Raw genomic sequence first — 20425 nt, 5'->3', positions numbered from 1 at the left:
AGCCCTGCCTGCTGTCAGCAGGGTCGTAGCCTCCATGCGGTTGCATTGGCAGTGGAATGAATTGCTCTCTCAATAAGCATTTGTGAGTCTCATTACCCTTGTAAATGGGTGTCGAGGAGGGACCCTGAACAGGGCTGAGGACAAGCCCTGTGCCATGCTGACGTTAGCCCTGCCCTGTGGTGCACGCAGGGCATACACACTGACTATGGAGCCTGCCTAGACTGGCCGTATGTGTGTTTGTTTTGGGGCTCAACCAGGCAGAGCTGGAATGAATTGAAAGGGCGGTGACATTTTCTTGATTGAAGGAAGCAAGATTGTGGTCAGATGTCAAGGAGGCAGGCATATCTCACTGCATCACACCCTGTTGTCTGGCACTCTATTAACTAGAATTTGCCTCTCCTGTTAAGACACTCAGTGGCTTCCTGAAGAGAGTCCCTTGGCCGGCATTCAGTCTTCCACAAGCTGGCCCTGACCTACCTTCCCACATTTCTTTGTCACTAAGTAGCAATAATGATAATACTTGTATTTGTCTACACAAAATGTTCTTATATTCCATATCTCTTTGAATCTTTTTAGTAATCATTTTTAGAGATAAGGACATAGGCACACAGTGGTAAAAGCACCTGGCCAAAGCCACTACACCTGGAGTGGACTGTGTGTTACCCTGCCTAGGGACAGGTTAAGCTTTTCTGCCCTAATAACATGAGGGTTTGGCTTGGACTTGCTTTGGCCACTGAAATGTGTGGGCATAAGTGGCACGTGTCACTTCTGAGTCAGCTTGTGATTGTCCACGGCCCTTCTCGCTGCCAGAAGACTGGCAGTATCCCAGATAGGGGCTGCCCTGTCAGCCTGAATCCTGAGTCCTGGAGGGACACGGATGTAGAGCAGAGTTAGACCTGGCCCACCATGGATATGTCACGTGCCTGAGAAGTAACCCATTGCTGTGGTAGGCCACCGAGACGTTGGGGTCACCTGTTACTGTAGCACGGCTAAATCTGAGCTGAACGCATGGTGGTCAAACATGTCTCAGTTCTAGACCTCCCGAGAGTGGACCTCTACCACATTTATCACCTGTGTTCCAGAAAAACCACCCTGCTTATTCTCACCTGCATTCATTTCTTCATCCTGCTGTCTCTGCCCAGAACTCTGTTGAAGTCCTATGCATCTTCCAGAGTCACGCTTGGAATTCACCCCTTCTGTGACACTTTCTCAGAATCATAATCGTACCAAACACTGAGAAGCATTTACTTACTATGTGCCTAGCACTCTATTTGTTTTAATTCATCTCATCTTCACCCCATGAAATAAGCCCTATCTCTGCTGCCATGTAAGGTGAAGAGAGGTAAAATAAATTGTCTAAGATCACAGAATTGGTGATTGCCAGAGCCAAGACTCGAACCCCACGCTCCTTCCACTCCACTACCCATTCTTCTTCTGTTCCCTGTTCCATTTCTACACCTCTCTTCTCCTCAGCTATAAAAGTACTTCTTTACCTGATTGACCACATTTTCTTGATCTGAGTTTAGGTATAAATTCTATCATTTACTGTTGGTATGACTTCGAGCTGGTCACTTAATTTCTCTGAGCCTCAATTTCCTCTTCGTATCCCCCACAGCACCTAGCAAGGTGCCCAGTAAATACTGACTAAGCAAATGGATGAACTCTCTGAGCCCTAGTTTGCCCGTTTGTAAAATGAGAATAATAACGGAACCTCCTTCATAGGGTTAACTAGCACAGGGCAGGGCACATGGTAAGATGTATACGACACAATGTAGCTGTTATTATTATTAGCTGTAGGAAATGTAAATATAGTATATAATATACAGAGAAAAAACTTCTCACTACGGGGATTGGGGAACTCTAGCTTCATGGCAGAAGTGACTTGAGTGGTCATTGTAGAATGCATAGAATCTGCATACAGAGATGAGGTGATGGGCAGGGCATTTTAGGCAAAGGGAACAGCATAGATAAAGACAGACAGTGTAAGGCTTAAAATCTTAATCCTTCTTCCCCCAGTTTTACCATTATTAGGGTCAGATCTAAGGAAATAATCCTAAATATGGAAAGATTTTATCCATAAAGATGGCCACTGAAGTATTTATAAAAGTGAGAACATAGAAATAACTGAAAAGTCCAACAGTAGGGAAGTGGTTAAATAAGTGACCTTATACCCACCGGATACAGTATTATCTGATATATAGTATTATATTATAATTAAGTGTATGAGATATATGTAGTAAGGGAGAAGTTTATGAATGATCCTATGTGGGAAAAAAGATAAGATGAATAATCAATATGGTTACAACTATATAAAAGCAAGTTTTAAAACCAAAATAATCAATCGATCAACTCAAACCAAATCAAAATAATACACAGAAAGTCGAGGAGGAAATATTAATAGGAGTAGCCTCAGAGTAATGGGGTTTGGTGATTGCTCTGAGATTAAATTTTCTTCCTTACATTGACCACTATTACTAGAGCAACCTTTATTGAGCGCTCACTATGTACTAGGCACTGCACTAATATTTTACATATACTATCTCCCTTAACCCATACAACCAATGAGGAAGGTCCTCTTGTTAACCTACTCCAAATAGAGAACGTAAGACTTCTATATTTATACTTGTATTACTTGTATAGGAAAACCTGTATTTACTGCATTTATGTAATATTTTATAATTAAGAGATAAGAGATTCAGATCCCCCCCCCTTTTTCTTGCTACTTCAGGGATAAAATACACATTGTTCTGCATATTTCCTATGTCCTGATACTCTTATTTTGGTGAATTACATTTCTTAAAGTGATATTGGGGTCAAAGTATATGTGTACCTTTTTTTAATTTTGAACTCATTTTAGAGTTACAGAAAAGGCACAAAAATAGTACAGAGATTATTTGGCAATAAAAAAGAATAAAATACTAGTACATGGTACAACTTGGATGAACCTTGAAAACATTATGCTAAGTGAAAGAAGCCAGACACAAAAGTCATGCATTATGATTCCATTTATATGAAATGCCCAGAAGAAGTTTAAATCTATAGAACAGAAAGCAGATGGGTCAGTTGCATGGGTAAGAAGATGGGGAATGGAGAATTTTGAGGTGGTTTCCTTTTGAGGTGATGAAAATGCTTTCAAATGAGTGGTGCTGGTCACACAACTTAGTAAATGTAATAAAGCCACTGAATTTGCACTTTAGAAAGGTGAATTTTATGGAATGTGAACTATTCTCAATATAGCTATTTAAAAAAGAAATCAGTACAGAGAATCTTATATACCCATCAGGGAGGTTCCCTAAATGTTCACAACTGGGAAATGATTGGATAAATTACAGGACGGCCCCACTATGGAATAGTAGAAGTACAGGATAGTACAATTCCTTTTTTTCTCCTTAAAAATTGTTTAAAAGAAATGAAGACCCTTTATGTGTGTGTATATGTTACCTTATGTTTGCAAAAGTGTACCTAAAATAATACAAGTATGCAAGGGAACTTAATACTGCTTAATGGAAGAATTGAGAGAGGACAGAGGGAAATTATGCAGTCTGTTTTTACAACCCTCTATTTAGTTTAATGCAGTATAAAAGGGCATGTAATTTTTCTAACTTTTTCAATTTAAAAATACTAAGAAAAAAAAAAGGATAGGAGATGCTGCCCCCGGAATTTCCCATGACTAGACAGTTATCTCTAGGTTTTAAACAGCAAGATGTTAACGTTGCGCGTTCAGGGTTCCTGCACCACCAGTTCCCAGAAGAGATGAAACCTGAGTGGGAATCCTGGGGAATGGAGGGAGGAGTAGGAGCGCTACTCAAGGTAAAAGCTTCTGGGTAGGGCAGAAGTGCGTTTGAATCCCAGCTCTCTACCACCTGCTGACCTGTGGACCTTGGGCCAGTTGCTTAACTGCCCTGTGCCTTGTGGGAGTAATTAGATGTCCTCTTTCATTGGGCTGTCGTGAAAATGAAATGAGATCATTCATGCGAGATGGTTAGCACAGTGCCTGGAACATAGTAGTCAATAAATGATAGGCATTATTATTATTAATATTATTTAGATGCTTCCCAGTTGTTGGAGGAGTGGGGAAGGGTGGCTACAAACATCTAGAGGAGGGGATGATGACCTCAACTTTGCCAGGCCTACCATGCTTCCCAGTTCATCAGCTGATGTGTTCCTGTGCCACCAGTCTGAGAACTGGCTTTGTTCTTGCTGGTATTATACCCAGCTAAAGTAAAAGGCTCCGTTTCCCAGCCTCCCTTGCAGCGAGGGGCAGGGGAGGTCTTGGGTGACCCTTCCCTCTGGAAAGATGCCCTTTTGCTCTTCCTTTCTCTCCATGCTTCTATGGCCTGGATCCATCCCACAGACGGTAGCTGGAGCCCTATTAGCACTCTTGGCCCATATCACAACTTCGAGGAAGGAAGCCGCACCCTCAGGATGGTGGGGCAGGAGCACCAGGAGCCTGAGACACTGATGACCCTGGGGTCGCCATGCCAGCCCCAGTTCGCCTTCTTCTGGACTTCTTTTATATGAAAGAGCAATAAACCTCTATGTTGCATAAGTCCCTTCTCTGGGTTTTCTATAATATGAAGATAAACCCAGCCCTAACTGAGTTCTCACAACACAACTAGCCTAAAAAGCAACAAACCAAGGCTAAGAGCAGGTGAAGGGTGTGACCCGCAGAGGGGCGGGCTGCCTTCTCCTGGGTGAGGTCGGAGGTGGGGCTTGGCCTGGACACTTACTCGTCACCTATGTAGAGCTGGGGCCAGACCTCGTTGACGTGGGTGTACTGAGGACTGCCCTTCCAGAAGAGACGCTCCAGCTCGAAGGCTCCCGGGGTACAGTAGTCGTCTGCTTCTGCCTCCCCCTCCACCTGTGGCAGCAGCCTCTTGGGAGATGGGTAGGCATTCCGGATGCTTGTCTTCGGTTCTCTCAATGTCATTTTGGAGCCACCAGATTTTCTTTCCTTTCTGCAATTGGTCATGAGAGAGGGTCAGAATTTGGGTTAGCAGGGGACAGAGGTAGGGATTGGTCTTTACAAAAAGCAGTGGGAATAAGCTGATCTGAAGATTCAGCAGGCATTTCCCCTGCCTGCTGTGCTCCCGCTTCCTCTTCCCGGGCCACAGGGGTAACCAAGGAGGACCATGATGACAGTTAAACCACATTTCACCAACATTCCAGTCTTCTTCGGTCCAAGAGGGCTGGCGGCCTTCTGGCATGGGCCAAGGAGGGTTTGCAGCAGACCTAAGACAGGCTTCAAGCCTCAGAAATCCCTGTAGGCTGCCAGTCCTTTGCTTCCTTTCTCTTAGCTTTTAGCCCTCCTTTGGTGCCTAGTTTTTCCTTTATCTGATCGGAACCTGCTGGCTCTGGCCATTGGTTCCTGCCATTCCAGGCCTGTGATTCTCCACGCCTGCAGGGAGCTTTCACCAGTGGAGAGGGCACACCTGTAAATGCAGAGCCTCTTTGATCCGAGCAGCCATGCACATTCTGGAAGCTTCAGCAGCCCTCGGGCGGAAGGAGGCTTGGCTGTATGAGGGTTGCTCAGCGTGTTAGGACAGTTGAAGGCAATGTTGGCAGCTCTCACACTAGGGGGTTGGCAGTCGTGCTAACTTACCAGGGGTCAGAAGAGATGTTCCAAGCTGGAAAGCTGCGTTTGCAGATTTAAAATGCATATTTGGAGAGCTGTGAGGCTCTGAAAATGGAATACGGGAGAAGAGTTTCCATTGTCCCCAAGGAAAGGAATTCGCTGTGGAATTGGGCAGCATTTGTTCCCTGAGCTCAGTGACTGATGCATCTACACTCAGACAGCCCGACGGGAAGTTATGCGCTGAGACTGGAGGGGAGGAGAAAAGGGCAGCAAGACTGAGAAATATGGAGGTGAGTGATGGAGAGGGAGTGTTCTTTATTTAACAAATACTTATCTGGCACTCACTTTGCGCCAGGCACTGTTCCAAGTGCTTTACAAGTATTAACTCATTTAATCTTCTTAACAATGCTCTGAGGTAGACATTGTTATTATTATCTCTGTTTTACCGGCCAGGAGAATTGTAAGTTGAGGATGTCTGTAACACATGGTCTTAATCTTCTGAGAAAGAAATAGCTGCTGGGAGGTGGGGGTGCAGAGTGAGGGGGGGCAGGCCAGGGATTTGAAGAACATAAAAAAAAGTTTGCTAGTGTGGGGCGCCTGGGTGACTCAGTCGGTTAGGCCTCCGACTCTTGGTTTCTGCGCAGGTCGAGGTCTCAGGGTTGTGAGATGGAGGCCTGCGCTGGGCTCCACATTCAGGATGGAGTCTGCTTGGGACTCTCTCTCCCTCTCCCTTTGCCCCTCCCCCTACTCACTCGCACACTGTCTTTCTCTCTCTCAAATAAATAAATCTTAAAAAGAAAAGATGTTGCTAGCTTCCAAGACCACTAGGATCATGTCAAAGGACTTAGAACACAACTCAGAGAGGCTCCCACTGGTCAAAGGGGACAATTTGAACATGAATAATAAAAATAACTGCAATGGACTGAAAAGCATCAAACATTTAAATCATAATGATACTTAAAACATTATTCGCTGTTGGAAGATGGAGAGGATCTGTTCATTCTTTTGAAGACAGATAAGTAAAGGGAAAAAATCTAGCATTTATTGTCCCTTTCTGATACAAACTGTACTACTGGGTAGATGAGGGAAATTTGCTTTTTTATAGAAGTATTCCAGATAATAAAGATGGAAGAAAGCCCCATTTTACAACACCTGATGGACGATTGGTTATAGACAGTCAACTCTGTTTACAACCCAAGAAGAGAGAATCAGACATTACGGACCTTCTGTTGGGAGAATACACCATCGCCATGAGGGTCTTGCCAAAGGAAAACCTGAATCTTAGCAGAGTCCTCAGAGTCTAGACCTCACAACCAATTTGCAGGAGATTCCAAGGACAGCTAAATTATACCATAGGTCCTTACCTTTTAGAAATACATATCAAAATATTCACAGCTGAAATGATATAATGTCTGGGATTTGCTTCAAAAATAATATTCTTAGAAAAATGTAACAATATATTGTGTCTGGGGTGGGGAGTAGTGGTGGAGGTTAAGTAAGAGGCAGGATTGGCCATGGGTGGTGGTGGTTGGGGTTGGATGGTGGTTGCAGGGTATCTGTGGTTTCTCTTCATGTGTCTTTGATATTTTTCGTTAAAAAATGTTAAGAAGAAAAGGAAAGGGCTGAAACTGCTCTGAGGGCCTGGATTCTCCTAAGTTCACAGCAGACGGATTAAAGGATTACTAGCTAGCTGTGTGTCTTTGGGGATCATGGGAAGCCAGGATCTGTGACTTCCTCCTGCAAAATCCTGAGTTGGGGATGGCGGCAACAGAGGCGACCCTTCACGGGATTCTCTCCAAGTGTGATCTAAAGACCGCCTCTGTCTGAATCATCTGGCATTTGCTAGAAATACAGATCCCTGGGTTACATCCTGGCCTGGGGCTAGGGACCTAGGAGTGTGTATGTTCACAAGCTCCCAAGTGAGTCTGATGCTCACTGAAGATCGACAATGATTGCCCAAGAGTGTGGCTGAAGAGTCAAGGAGCTGGTGAGTCAAGAGAAGGACAGAGACAGATAACAGGTGTTCAGTATACTTCCTGTCTTCTCAATGAAGGAGAGGCCACGTCTCTAGCCCCGAATAAGGTGCAGGACTGGGAGGAGGGAAGAGCTGGATGACCTCACCCAGGGACTCCCTGACGATGGCTCCTTGGTGTTTATTTCTTGAGCGCCAGTGTCTGGCAGGTAGTGAATGAATGGAATGAGTGAGTGAACGGCTGAGAGGAAGGGAGAATATGGCCTGTGCTAATAAGGACTCAGCCAGAAATGAGTGGGCAGGACTGAGTCTTTCGGCTACTGGAGGAGGGGCAAAGGTGAGCCACGGGCACTGTGCAGGACGGATAGTCTCCCGTGGTTCTCAGACCCAAACTCTGCTGTGGGGGCCTGCCTGCTGGTGTTTCCAGTTTCAAAGGGAGGCATTGTTTCCAGGGATGGCCAGAAACTTCTGTTGCGGGAACCAGCCCAAGCAACCCTGTCTGCCACTAAAGGAGGCTTTAGAGAGGTGATTTTAGGGAGATGCTGGCATAAACTGCATTCTGGAAGCTCCGCCTGCCTCCTTTGATCACTGAAGCTGACCTCAGCCTTGCTGAGGCTGTTCCTCCTTCATTAGACTTGGAAGGAGCCATCCCCATCCCCATCTCCGTGCTGAAAGCCTCGGCTGGATTTCCAGACAGAAGAGGAAGTGGTGCGGTCTCCCCGGAGCAGCTTGGCACACAGAGGGAGCTCTGGGATCTATTATCCTCCAGTGTGCAGATTTGATGGGGGAAGAGAACAAAGCACAGAACAGTCCAGAAACCACAGACCTGTAATCTTTCCAAATCCTGAAGGCGGCTTGTGTGCATCCCTCTCTGCATGGCTCCCAAATTTCTGAATCTCAGAGCAGCCGAGAGCGTCTGTTTCCCAGACCACAGCCAAAATGGAAGGGGAAGACAAATCTGTTCTGTTTGGTTTCCATAGATTCGACCCAGAGATTAACTGCCAAGGTCTCAATGACACACATAATATCAATCACAGGCTAAATGTCATAATGAGAGCTGGGCAGGTTGTCAAGAGAGGCCTCCAGGTTTCTGTTACAGCTTCATATTTAAAGGTTCGGTCCCAGGAAACCAAATGCCAGCCTGAAGGCTACTTGGCCTGTCTCCTCCTCAAAGGCTAGCAAACTCAGGCTCCTTCCTGGAGGGGCCAGGCAGGTACCATAGAGGAGGGAAGTGGGTTGGGTGTTAGAGAATAACACAGACAAAACCCCCTTACTGTTGGCCTTGGGCAGGAGAGAATAGGGAGTGGTGGGGACTGCGGCAGTGACGATAGCAATGCTCCCCTGAAGGGGACAGCAGCTTGCCCTTCCCTGTGGGAAGGCGAGTCCAGATTATCTGATGTTTTTATGAGAAGTCAGAAAGCCAGAGTTTTGTGAGAAATCTGCTGCTGTTTACGTGTAGGCAGCTGACGGAGATGCTATCCTTGCCCTGTCCCATTCCTCAGCTCAGATGGCTGCTGTGGAAGTGGTCAGTCCCCTTATGCTACACAGAAGACTTCCTCCCTCAAGCCCCCGCATCTCCCTGCTGGAGGGTGTTTTCTGGGCTTCGTGCTGGTCAGGCCTAAAATATGAGGAGTTACCCTCAAAAGTTATTGCTAATGAGGGGCAGGCATCGGCGAATAGGCACCCCAGCATCCTCCCCGCTCAGGGGGACCGCAGTGGGAAGTCTGTTCTACACAGTCTCCTGGAGGCCCCGCAGAGAGTTCCAGCCCCAGCAGCCCAGAATGGTGACCTGCTCGTGCTCCCCCCGTGCTGACTCCTCCCTCCCAGACTCACCTCTCTCTGCCTCTCCTTCCTCCCAGACTCACCTCGCTCTGCCTCTCCTTCCTCCCAGACTCACCTCGCTCTGCACCACACTCCTGGTGCACCTGCAAATAATGTGAACCCGAACCTTGGTCTCAAGGTCGGCTCTGGAGGGAAACCAAACTAAGACACTTACTGCTAATTTTAAAACATTTGAAGACACTGTGATCACAGAAAATTCAGAGGCCAAGTGACACTTGACCACTAAGGCCTAGAGTGGCATTCCCTCTGTGAAACAGTGGCCTGGACTTCGAGGTGCTATTTCCAGGAATAATTAACACAGGGGCCCCTTGTTAATTCTGACTCCATTTCACAATTTTTGAGGTGTAGCTCACGTTTGGTTAAAGGTGTCCCCTGACCAATGAGGGAAGGCTTTGAATGAATTCAAAACTGTCCTTTCAATACCATAATTTGACTTTATGTAAAAACAAAACAAAACACCTTATTAGTTTAGTTTTGTTTTTTTAACTAGAAGAAAAATATCAAAATGTCAGTGCTGTGAGCAAGTGTCAGGACTCTGGGAGAATTTTTTTTCTGTTTTCTGTTTTGGGATTCTTCAAATAAATAATCATATTTTATAATAAATCACCATGTCTATATTTTTTTTTGTTTTTGTTTTTGTTTAAAGATTTTATTTATTTATTTGACAGAGATAGAGACAGCCAGCAAGAGAGGGAACACAAGCAGGGGGAGTGGGAGAGGAAGAAGCAGACTCATAGCGGAGGAGCCTGATGTGGGACTCGATCCCATAACGCCAGGATCACACCCTGAGCCAAAAGCAGACGCTTAACCGCTGTGCCACCCAGGCGCCCCACCATGTCTATATTTTTAAACTGTGCTGACCAAACAGAACAGCTGAGCAGGAAGCTGCCTGCAACTTCTAATCTGTGATTTCCACTCTGTCTTCCTTGCTCCCAGGACCTGGCACTTTCCTGGGGCCCTTCCGCCTCCCTGTCCCTCTCTCCCTACATTCACTGGCTTGAGGCCCTTGTCTGCTCTCACAGCCCCAACAATCCCTGAAGACTCTCAGATCTGTGCATCGCTTCCTCCTTGAGTGTCCCTTTCTTCTTGATGAAATGGAGCTGTAACAAGAAGGGTAAAGATGGCTTTAAAAACAAACAAATAGGGGCGTCTGATGGAGTGTCCGACTCTTGGTTCCGGCTCAGGCTGTGATCTCAGGGTCGTGGGATCAAGCCCCGTGTCAGGCTCCCTGCTCAGCGAGGAGTCTGCTTGAGATTCTCTCCCTCTGCCCCTCCTGCTCGTGCATGCTCTCTCTCAAGTAAATAAATAAATAAATCTTAAAAAAAAATTAAAAAAATAAAAACAAATAAACGAAAACCCAACCTGAAGTCTTTCTAAGGGGAGGCTGGGAGAAGCCAGGCGGAGAGATGCGTTATTTATTTCAGGGGGAAAATTAAATCTCTAAGTAGACCCTTGAGCCTGCAAAGACTGACCAGGTAACCATGGAATGCGAGCCACAGAACAGGCCTCCTGCTCAACAAAAAATACCATTTGAGGACCCTTTGGTTGAGAAAATAGTAAGTCCTGAAGTATGACCGGGAAGATGGCAGCGCGAAACAAAGAGCTAAATTATTCTGTCCAAGGAAGCAAGGGGAGTTCTGAGCCTCCTAGAACATTCCCCAAAGGGGCAAAGGACCCTGCTGGAGGGAAGGGAGGGAGGACGTGGGCCGCAGACAGCCAGGTGTGGAGTGTCCAGCGCACCCCATTCTGCTGAGAACGGGGACTCCCAGTGCTGAACTGGGCAGTGCCCTAAGGCTATGGCAGCCCTTTGTCACCCTAAACCTTGAAACTGTTAGACGCAACAGATGGCGGCGACGTTGGCAGTGGTTTTGAGAAATCAAAGGGAAAGAGGCTTGAGCAGGTAGAGAGAAGAGACCACAAGTTTATGAAGCATGTACAGTATTCACGAAAATAGTCAACACTGGCTATATGCTTATCTTAGGAGGATGGAATTGTATGTGATTCTTCTTCTTTTTAAGGAATGCTGTATTCTAAACTTCCTGTGTTGAACACGTATCACTTGAGTATATGAAGCGGGGTGGGGGTGGGGGGGAAGCCCGTGAAAGTTCTATTTCAGAATTGTTCTGGACAAAGTAGATGCTCCCCGTAAACCTGCGGGCTAAGGCATAGGCAGGTGACCCTCAGGACGAGGCCTGGCCAGGTGGTCCTTACATCTCACATGGTACTGGGTGCCCTCCCAGTAGGTGTGAGCTCCCCAAAGGGAGCATGCCCTCCTTGAGGCCTCTGGTAGCAAAGCCAGGCCTACGTCATGCCAGAAGGTCATTCTAGGGACGCCTGGGTGGCTCAGTCAGTTAAGCCTCTGCCTTCGGCTCAGGTCATGATCCTGGGGTCCTGGGATTGAGCCCCACATCGGGCCCTTGCTTAGTGGGGAGCCTGCTTCTCCCTTTGCCTGCCGTTCCCCCTGCTTGTGCTGTCTCTCTGATAAATACATAAATAAATAGGAAAAGGAAAGGGAAACAAAATAGGTATAGGGCCTTGGAAGAGGCCCATGTAAATGTGGGGTTCTGAAGCTTTGGGGTAAATCCACCTCTGAGGGAAACTTCCTTCCCCTCTGACTGGAGACAGACCGCAGGCGAAGAGGGCAGCACCCTTTCCCTGCCCCCTGGTGCCCAAGCCAACATCCTCGACTTGCCTTACCTGGTCTTGCTTTAGCCTAAGTCAGCCAACATCAGGGGTGCTCCGGGGGGTCACAAATGGGCATGAGGAGTGGCCTCGTTTTCTTTTTGAATTCACCTCTTAAGTTAGGCCTGGCCCTGCCCTCCACCCCCAGCCTTTCCTCACACATCCCTCTGTTAAGCACCCACTATGGCCAGGGCCAGAGAGATCTCTAGAAGTTTTTGGTCTAGTAGAGCAGTTTCTAAAGTAAGTTTAAAACAATTTCCTCTCCCTTTGAAGTCATTCTGGTATCTGTGCGTATGCGTACATTGGGTATTCACCTTCCTAGTGCATCGGGATCTCGGGGGGCAAGTTAGTCTGTATTTAAATGCATGTACACCAAACTTCTTCCATGACACCACCCAAGTTGGGCTTGGAATGTGCCTTGAAAGAAGAGGGAAAGTAAAAATGTTACTGTGGTTGGATAAGTTACTCTATTAGGAGAGTAATGCCTTCTGCTGGGGTATATGAAGGGCTGGAATTTGGCAGCCATGTACGTATATAAATAAACATACTTTTAATTTACTGCAAGTCAGTGCTTGTCTTTACGCATCTCAAACCCATAAAAACGATCCCAACTAGGAAAAGTTGCGGATTTTTAAAAAATTAAAACCTCGATGTGAAAACCCGGGGAATTTTTTGTTGTCTATAATTTAATTCCTAACGTATCCAACACATCCAAGTTTAACGGACTTTTTTTCTTTTGGATTCTGGCAAGCATGTTAACAGGAGGCAATTATGTGAATTAATAGAAAATCCTTTTATTAAAAAAACAGAAAAACCTTCATTTAAAGAGGTAATTTAATATTCCTTCTGTGATGGTGTTGATGTCATAACTTGTTTGATTAACTCTTCAAATGGTTTCAAAGCACTTCAGGGTGGTAGTTTATGAACTCCTAATTGATGTCCCCAATCTTGGTTTGGCAGAGTTGAGCCTCCCAGAAACAATGAGGAGGCTGGAGGCCCACACTCGGCTTCCTCCTCAGACGTGGGAGCAGGCTGGGATGGACTCTACCTCTGCGGCCTGGACCCTGGTGGGGGAGAAGAGGCTCTGGCTCAGGGGACAAGAGACCATGACGTCTGACCAGGCCAGCTGTGGTTCCTGACTCCTAAGTGGCTGGGCTTTTGCCTTCTCTGAGGTTGTGTGGAAATAGTGCAGGAGATTTCACAGCTCGTGAATTCAGGAAAAGATGGCCTCTTAGCCCACAACTCCCAAGAGCTATTTCCCACTGTGCGTCACCCCAGGACACGAGGCTTCAGTGAATGGGGAAAAGACGAGCTGGGGTAGATGGTGGGGATGCGGCCCTCACCATGGGCCTGCCACCTCTCCATTTCCCCGTCTAGGCTTACTCACTAGGCCTGTCTCGGTACTGTGCAGAGGTGGCTCTGGGCCTTGGGAGGGCTTTGGGCCAAGCACTCACTTCTTAAAGCTCCACGAAAGCTCACTGAGTAATCAAGGCCTGGCAGGCCCCAGGGAAATAATCATACAGTTGTTACCTGTATCGTGTGCCCCGTGATAATCTACTCTCCAACCTGTTAGACAGTGACTAGCTGCCCCCACTTCACAGCCGAGCAAAATGAAGGTCAGAGTTAGTAACAGGACACCAAGTGGTATGGCTGGGGCTCCACCCAGGCAGCCAGGCACCCCCACCCGTGTCAGTAGAAGGTCGCTGTATTCTTGGTCCCAGGGTTTGCACTCCTGAGGGCAGGCCTGGGCCCTTCATTTTTGTGCCTCCTTCCCTAATGTGCATCCCAGAGTGCTGTGCAGTCGTGCGAAGAGCTCTCGCTGGCCTTGGAGTCTAACAAACCCGGGCTTTGGCTTCCACATCTGTAGAATGGGGATCATATCCACCTCACTGGTTGTTGGACTAAATGAGATGGTATAAGTCCTTGGCACATCGATGGGGCTCAGAAAATGTTCCCCGAAAGGGGATAAGGAAGCAGTGGGGAGGCCGGATGGGGAATTCCCAATTGTGCTGGGACCTAAGTTCTGAGCCGGAAGTAGGGAATAGTAGGGAGAGCCGTTTGGCCAGGGCCGAGGGTTTCTGGAGGATGTGATGGGCTGGGGCATAAAAAGGCCTGAACATCTTCCTATGGATGATGGGGCTCATTTGCTCATGTGCAAAGTATGAGCAAGGCTTTGGGGAGGAGGAGAAAGGGCTCTCTCCAGCCTGTTGACATCTGGTGGCCATGCCAGGCTGCTATGACACTTGACCCTCTATTTACTGTGGAAGTAGGGGGTCCAGACCATCAGGGGTCCCTGGAGGCGAAAATTCAAACACCGTCTGCTCTGGAGTCAGGCTGCTGAGGACGAGCGGAGCCGTGACCCCTGGCACCACGACCCGGAGTGGCTGTTCCCTGGGGGCCAGGCCCAGGTTGGAGCTCAGGCATCAAGGGAAGCAGGGGAGTACGATGTCACCCCTGCCCCCACCCCACGGAGGGGCCCCAGAGCACAGTCCTATGCCAGCTTACTCGAAGGCACACTCTACTACTGTCTGGGCTGTGTGACGCGGACAAACCTCTCCACTCCTTTGTGTCTCAGCTTCCTCATCTGAAAATGGAGATGAGGACGTACCTCCCTCACAGGGCTGTTCCAGGTCTGAGGAGTAAACGGGTTCATACTTATAAGGAAAGCTTTTGGAACCGTGCCTGATACGTCATCAGTACCAGGAAACAGTACAGACTCATAAGGCTGTGCAGAGCTGACCCCGGCTGTGTGGAGGGCAGGTGGCCTCCTCCCCAGGTGGACTCAGCTGGGCCTCGGCAGGGTTACAGGGTTACAGCCAGGCCTCCAGCCTCAGTGTCCCTGCTGTGCTCCTCATCTCCTGTGGGGTAGACAAGGGCCACAGGAACTCCACCCTCAGCCAGGACTTAGAGTCTCCCCAACCCACTGATGCCCCAGGACTGAAATGGGCTTCCAGCTTCCCAGGTGGTGGCGAACCGTGGCCTCCTTTGTCACCCTTAGCACAGATGTGCTTTTGCCCCTGAAGAGCCCCCGAATTCCTCAGACCCTCTCCCACATCCCACCCCCTAAACCTAGGCCCAAGGCTCTTTTCTTGAACATATCTCAGCTCAGAAGCCCTTCAAGTATTGTTTATAAATGTCATTGGTGGGACCAAAATGATTTTCTCATGAATAGAACAAGAAGGGCCCACAAACGGAAGATCAGGGCAACGGAACAAATACCAAGTACCAGGGACACTCGGGTGCTGGGGCCTGAAGTAAGGAGGCCTCCCCACGCACGCGCCTCATGCCCCCTCCCTTCTTACTTGGGAGCCTTTTCCCTTGGAATGTTTTCAGCTTTCCTGAACCGTCAGAGCCCCCCACTTCCCATGGCTCTCGGGTTCTAGGCCCATGAGGAGCCATTGGGCCGCAGGACAAGAGCACCAGGGTCTACAGGGAGAGCCCTGGTCTGAGATGCAGGATGGCTTCCCACCTTCTTATCCACACATGCTGCTGTCTTGGTCAAGTGGCTCTGTCCCTTGGTGACCCAGCCTCCCCTTCTCTACCAGGGCAGTCATCCCCATCCTCGTCCACCCGCCAGGACTGGGAAAAGCTTTAAAAATAGTGACTCTTTCCAAATAATGCTTACCATTATCCAGAACACAGAAAGAGTTCTCCTGCCTGGGATTCTGAGTCTTATATTTGTAATTCGTGCTGCTCCACACACACGATGAGACAGCCTACAGTGTTTCTCTCTCCCCTCCCGCTGAGATTCCTCTCCCCTCTGCTGGCTAAATGGACAAATGCAGAACCTAGCTGGGAAATGATATGTGATCCAGGGCATCCAATGCCTCACAAGGTCCGCGGGGCTGTGACCCACCCGATTATCCGTGAGAAATGGTCATTGAACTGGAAGCTCAGATTGAGAAGGAGGAAAGTTGAGAATATTCTATGGAGCCTCTAGAGAAAGATGGGGCAACAAGAAACCTGTCATACTAAAAGGATATCAGCTGTTCTCTGCCACTCTAGAAACAAAGTGGAAAGGGGTCTTCCAACCCCCACACCCAGGCCCCCAAAAAACTTGACTGGACCCGAGAGGTGTCAGCCTCCCCGCCAAAGGGCCTTACCTGTGTGCGCTGGGGCCTGGCCGGGTCAGGAGGTGCTGGTCTGTGGGGTGGGTGGCAGCCGCACACCCGGCCACCTCCACTGGCATCCAAGAGCCTATTTTTAGGGTCAGATCTGCTGACGCTGACCTTGCCTGCTGCCCAGTCTGGGAAGAGACCCGTGGCATCTGCTTGCAAAATGATGTGCCAGTGTGACCTGAAACCCTTGACTTTGGGAGCCCTGTACCTGCAGCCCACATAGTTGTCCCTGGCCCAGTGACAGAGGCAGGACACATGGCCGCCCAGGGCGGGGACAGGCAAGGGGATTTCCCAGCTTTGTCTTCTTGGGATGGACGAGGACAGGTGTCCGTGGGGCCCTGCCCTGGGCTTTGGTCCAGAACAGCTGGAATGGGAGGTTTGCCAGCCAACACAGAGCGTGTGGGAAGGTTGGGAGCACCCAGACTGGAGAAGGACTCTCCACTCCAGTCTTTTCCAGAAGTTTGGGCAGCTGTCTCTGGGGAGGTAGAGGGAAGGGATGCTGCAGTGTGGGGGGCAATCCGTGAAACACAGCAGACAGAGACTCTGTAAGCTTGGGTTCATTTGCATCATGTCATTTCATGTGAGACCTCCAGCAAGTGTCCAACCCTTCTGGGCTTCAGTGGGGAAAATAATCATAATGCTGTCCTCTTGTGATTAGGATGGTTAAATGAAATAAAGTATGGAAAACACTTGGCAAACATTTAAAAATGATACGAGGAGGCCCAGAAATGTTTCCAATTTAAAAGTCACTCCCAGGTCTCTCTTCTTGGTGGTGCCTTCTCTCAACCTCCTGCCTCTTTGGTTCTAGGCTTCTTTGCCCCAGGAGCCCCCTCTCATGCCCTGCTACTATGATCTCTCTTTTTAGTGCTGAGGGCCATCGTCTTGTCAAGGCTCCTCTAATATTCTATTAAAATCTTTCCAAGGCTTCCTACAGTTCCTTGTAGTGGATGAGGTGTTCTTCTATCCTTCCGCATCCTTGGCACCCCCTTTTGGGCTTACTTTAAAGTGTGAAGGATCAGGGGGAAGGTAACGGGGTCACCAGTCTCCCCATATGCTTCACTTACCGAAGCCTTCTTATGCTGGGGTGATTATATTGTCCACTGCAACTTTGTATTCAGCAACTCAGCTCTTCCTCACAATTGGCATGTTTAGCTACTACCAGTTTTATTTAGGGTGATTATTTCTACCAGTATCTTTCATTGTGAAACTGCTGAAACGCTTAGCTTGTATTGATTTCTTGGTACAAAGAATATTCACAAGGCACAGACTCAGGACCTGAGTGCATAATAAGGTCAAAATGTGAGGGTCCAAGTGTCCTCACTGCCAAGTGCTGGAGTCAGAGCAGCGGGGTCAAAGGCTCTTCTGCAATTACCCCGAGAACGGAAGGAGATGGAGATGCTGGAACTGTCAAAAGTTGGAGAATGATTTCTGTCTAGCTAAGGCGCCTGAAGGGCCAGTCCCAGCCCCTGCCCTAACCCCAGCCCTAGTCAAGGGTTCAGGAAGCAAAAGGGGCCTCTGAAGATATAGGTTCAGCAGGGGACAAAAATCAAATATCTGAAGACATCTGAGATAGATAGATGATTGATAAGAGTGGGAGGTAATATTTCACACTGTCTAGGAGGGATATTCAAGTAAATAAAGGCAAGAAAAGAATTAGGTGGGTTGCTGGATTATCCCTGCATTAGAGTAGACCCTACATGCACTTGATCAGAAGACTGTGGCGACCCCCTCCCCACATCCCATATGCCCCAATCCTTCACACATTCAAGTATGCCCAAAAGAGGGTGAGAAGACTAGGGAAGTGTGGAAAAACCACACCAGTAATTATGAGGAATTGTAGGAAGCCCTAGGAAGATTTTATTAGAAAAGAGTGGTGGTGGTGTCAGGAGACATCTGGTCTGTCTTCTAGCAGCTGAAGGGCTGACCTGTGATGGAAACAATAGCATTTTCTTTTCTTTTTAAGATTATTTATTTGAGAGAGAGAGAGGGAGAGAGAGAGCGGGATGGGGGGAAGGGACAGAGGGAGAGGGAGAAGCAGACTCCCCACGGAGCAGGGAGCCTGATGCAGGGTTCGATCCCAGAACCTTGAGATCATGACCTGAGTTGAAATCAAGAGTCAGATGCTTAACCAATTGAGCCACCCAGGTGCCTCCAGTTTTTAAAAAGATTTTATTTATTTATTTTATTAGAGAGAGAGAGAACACAAGGAGGGGGAGGAGCAGAGGGGGAGGGAGAAGAAGGAAGAAAGAATCTCTAGCAGACTCTGCACTGAGCACCCACTCTGCACTGAGCACCCACTCCAACTCGCAGCTCGATCTCGCCACCCTGAGATCATGACCTGAGCCTAAATCAAGTCAGAGGCTTAACCAACTGAGCCACTGGGCGCTCTACAATAGTATTTTATGCACAACTCTAAGGGTAGAACTCAGGCAATGGGTAGTCCCCCCCAAGTGTTGTCTTATGTGGACTCAGCAAACACACCATTCTGCCAGGATGGGAGCAAGCCAGGTAAGCACCGGCTAGACTCATTCCAAGCTCCAGGGTTAATCCGCCAGGATTCTGCGCATCAGCAAGCAGCACTAGCAGGTAAGTAAAGTAAGATCTGTAGCACCAGCTGTTACGTTCATTGTAGCTTCTTGGGAATTTATTTGTCAGCATTTGACATGTGTTTCTCCCCACCACCACTTCTCTGACCTGTGTGCTTTTCACAAGCAAACTTTTCCCCAGAATCTCCCATACTTTCTCCACTTTCAGATACAGGTAGACACTGCTCTTTGCGCCAACTTCTCTGGATCAGAATCCCACTTGTGTCCAGTGGCAAGGTGCGGTAGAAGAAATGCACTCCTTAAGCCAAAGATGTCCATGTCCTAATCCCTGGAACCTGTGAACATATCATGTTACAAGGCAAAGGGGAGTTAAAGTTGCAGATGGAATGAAGATTGCTCATCACCTGACCTTAAAATAGAGCGAGTGTCCTGGATCATTCAGGTGGATCCAGTGTAATCACAAAGGTGCTAAGAAGCGGAAGAGAGAGGCAGCAGGGGAGGCTGGCGTGATGCAGTGTGTGAAGGATTCGACTCCCCGTTGCTGGTTTTGAAGATGGAAGGAGGGGCCACAGCCAAGTTGGAAAGGGCAAGGAAATGGATTCTCCCCCAGCACCTGCAGAAGGAAGGCTCTTCTGCCAACACCTTGATGCTAGCCCAGCGAGACCCGCGTCACACTTCCTACCTACAGAACTGTAAGATAATACATGTGTTGTTTTAAGCCACTAAATTTGAGGGAATTTGTTACAGCAGCAATAGGAAATCGATACATGAGATTTGACTAATACATGACTTTCCTGAGTCCAAAAGATCCAGAGGCTCCAAGTGCTCTGTGGATACCTGAGTTTATGTGGACACTGAATCCAGCTTGAGCCCAGGGAAGAGGGCTTCCACCCGGAGAGGGCCAAGGGCACATCTCCATAACCGATGTGTGTCGTCTGATGACCATAAGCGTTCTGCTCTCCCAGAGGTCTCTCTCTCCTTTCACGTTAAACAAAGCAAAGCAAAAAACAATCCACCCAGTGCCATTGTGTGAGGCAGAAGGGACCGTGGCACAAAGCAGGAGACAACTTCCATCTCTAGCCTCCTGTTCTAAGGAGACTGTTGGCTGGGCCCCTTCCCCAGGGAATTTCTCCCTCCACAGACTTCTGTCCCCGTCCTTGCCCTGTCCATGAGGCTCCTCTCTGTAGGTGCTACCACAGATTTCCTTTCCCATTCTTGGTCTCCCACCTACCTCTCTCGAGCTGAGTCTTTCAAGGGGCTCCAGATTCCTCGTCCCTTCTGATTGTGCCGAACAGGTGCTCCCTCTCAGTCTCAACCTCCCAAGCAGACTGAGTAAGCCTGGGGCCTCCCTCTCTCATTCAAAAGCCTCCCCAAGGCATTTTCCTGGCTATGTCATCAACCCAAAAGGGGAACTTTTTTACTTCCCTAGACAATAATATCTGTAGACCCTGGAAACAGGAGGCCCTGCCCTGAGGTTTTTTAGAGGTCCTTGCATATCACAAACGTACAATCATTGAGACGCTGCTACATACCCATTAGAACGGCTAAAAACAAACAAAAACCCAATGATATAGTTTGGTAAGAATGTTGGGGGGCGCTGGAACTGTTGCGTATCTTCGTCGCGGTGATGGTTACACAACTAAGTGCATTTGTCCGTAAAACCAAAAGGAGTGATTTTGCTATATGTAAA

General features: G+C 48.1%; 1 protein-coding gene across 4 annotated transcripts in view; it reads right to left on the bottom strand.

The window, feature by feature from the left end:
• Positions 1-16354, bottom strand: part of DUSP29 (dual specificity phosphatase 29) — a 32786-nt gene extending 16432 nt beyond the window's left edge. Inside the window, exons 1-3 of one of the 4 annotated variants that reach the window (XM_044386211.3) lie at positions 16175-16254; positions 5603-5680; positions 4731-4958 (exon numbers count right to left, since the gene is read on the bottom strand). In XM_044386211.3, coding sequence (XP_044242146.2) covers positions 4731-4930 — 200 coding nt within the window. In that variant the 5' untranslated portion in view covers positions 4931-4958; positions 5603-5680; positions 16175-16254. Of the gene's footprint in view, positions 1-4730; positions 4959-5602; positions 5681-15696; positions 15805-16174 lie in introns of those variants that run through there. The other 3 variants (XM_044386210.3, XM_026504002.4, XM_044386207.3) reach the window with 3 other exon arrangements.
• Positions 16355-20425: the final 4071 nt, after the last annotated feature.

This window comes from Ursus arctos, unplaced genomic scaffold (assembly GCF_023065955.2).
Source record: "Ursus arctos isolate Adak ecotype North America unplaced genomic scaffold, UrsArc2.0 scaffold_7, whole genome shotgun sequence".
Taxonomy (NCBI): Eukaryota; Metazoa; Chordata; class Mammalia; order Carnivora; family Ursidae; genus Ursus; species Ursus arctos.
This window is presented reverse-complemented; position numbering and strand designations above follow the sequence as displayed.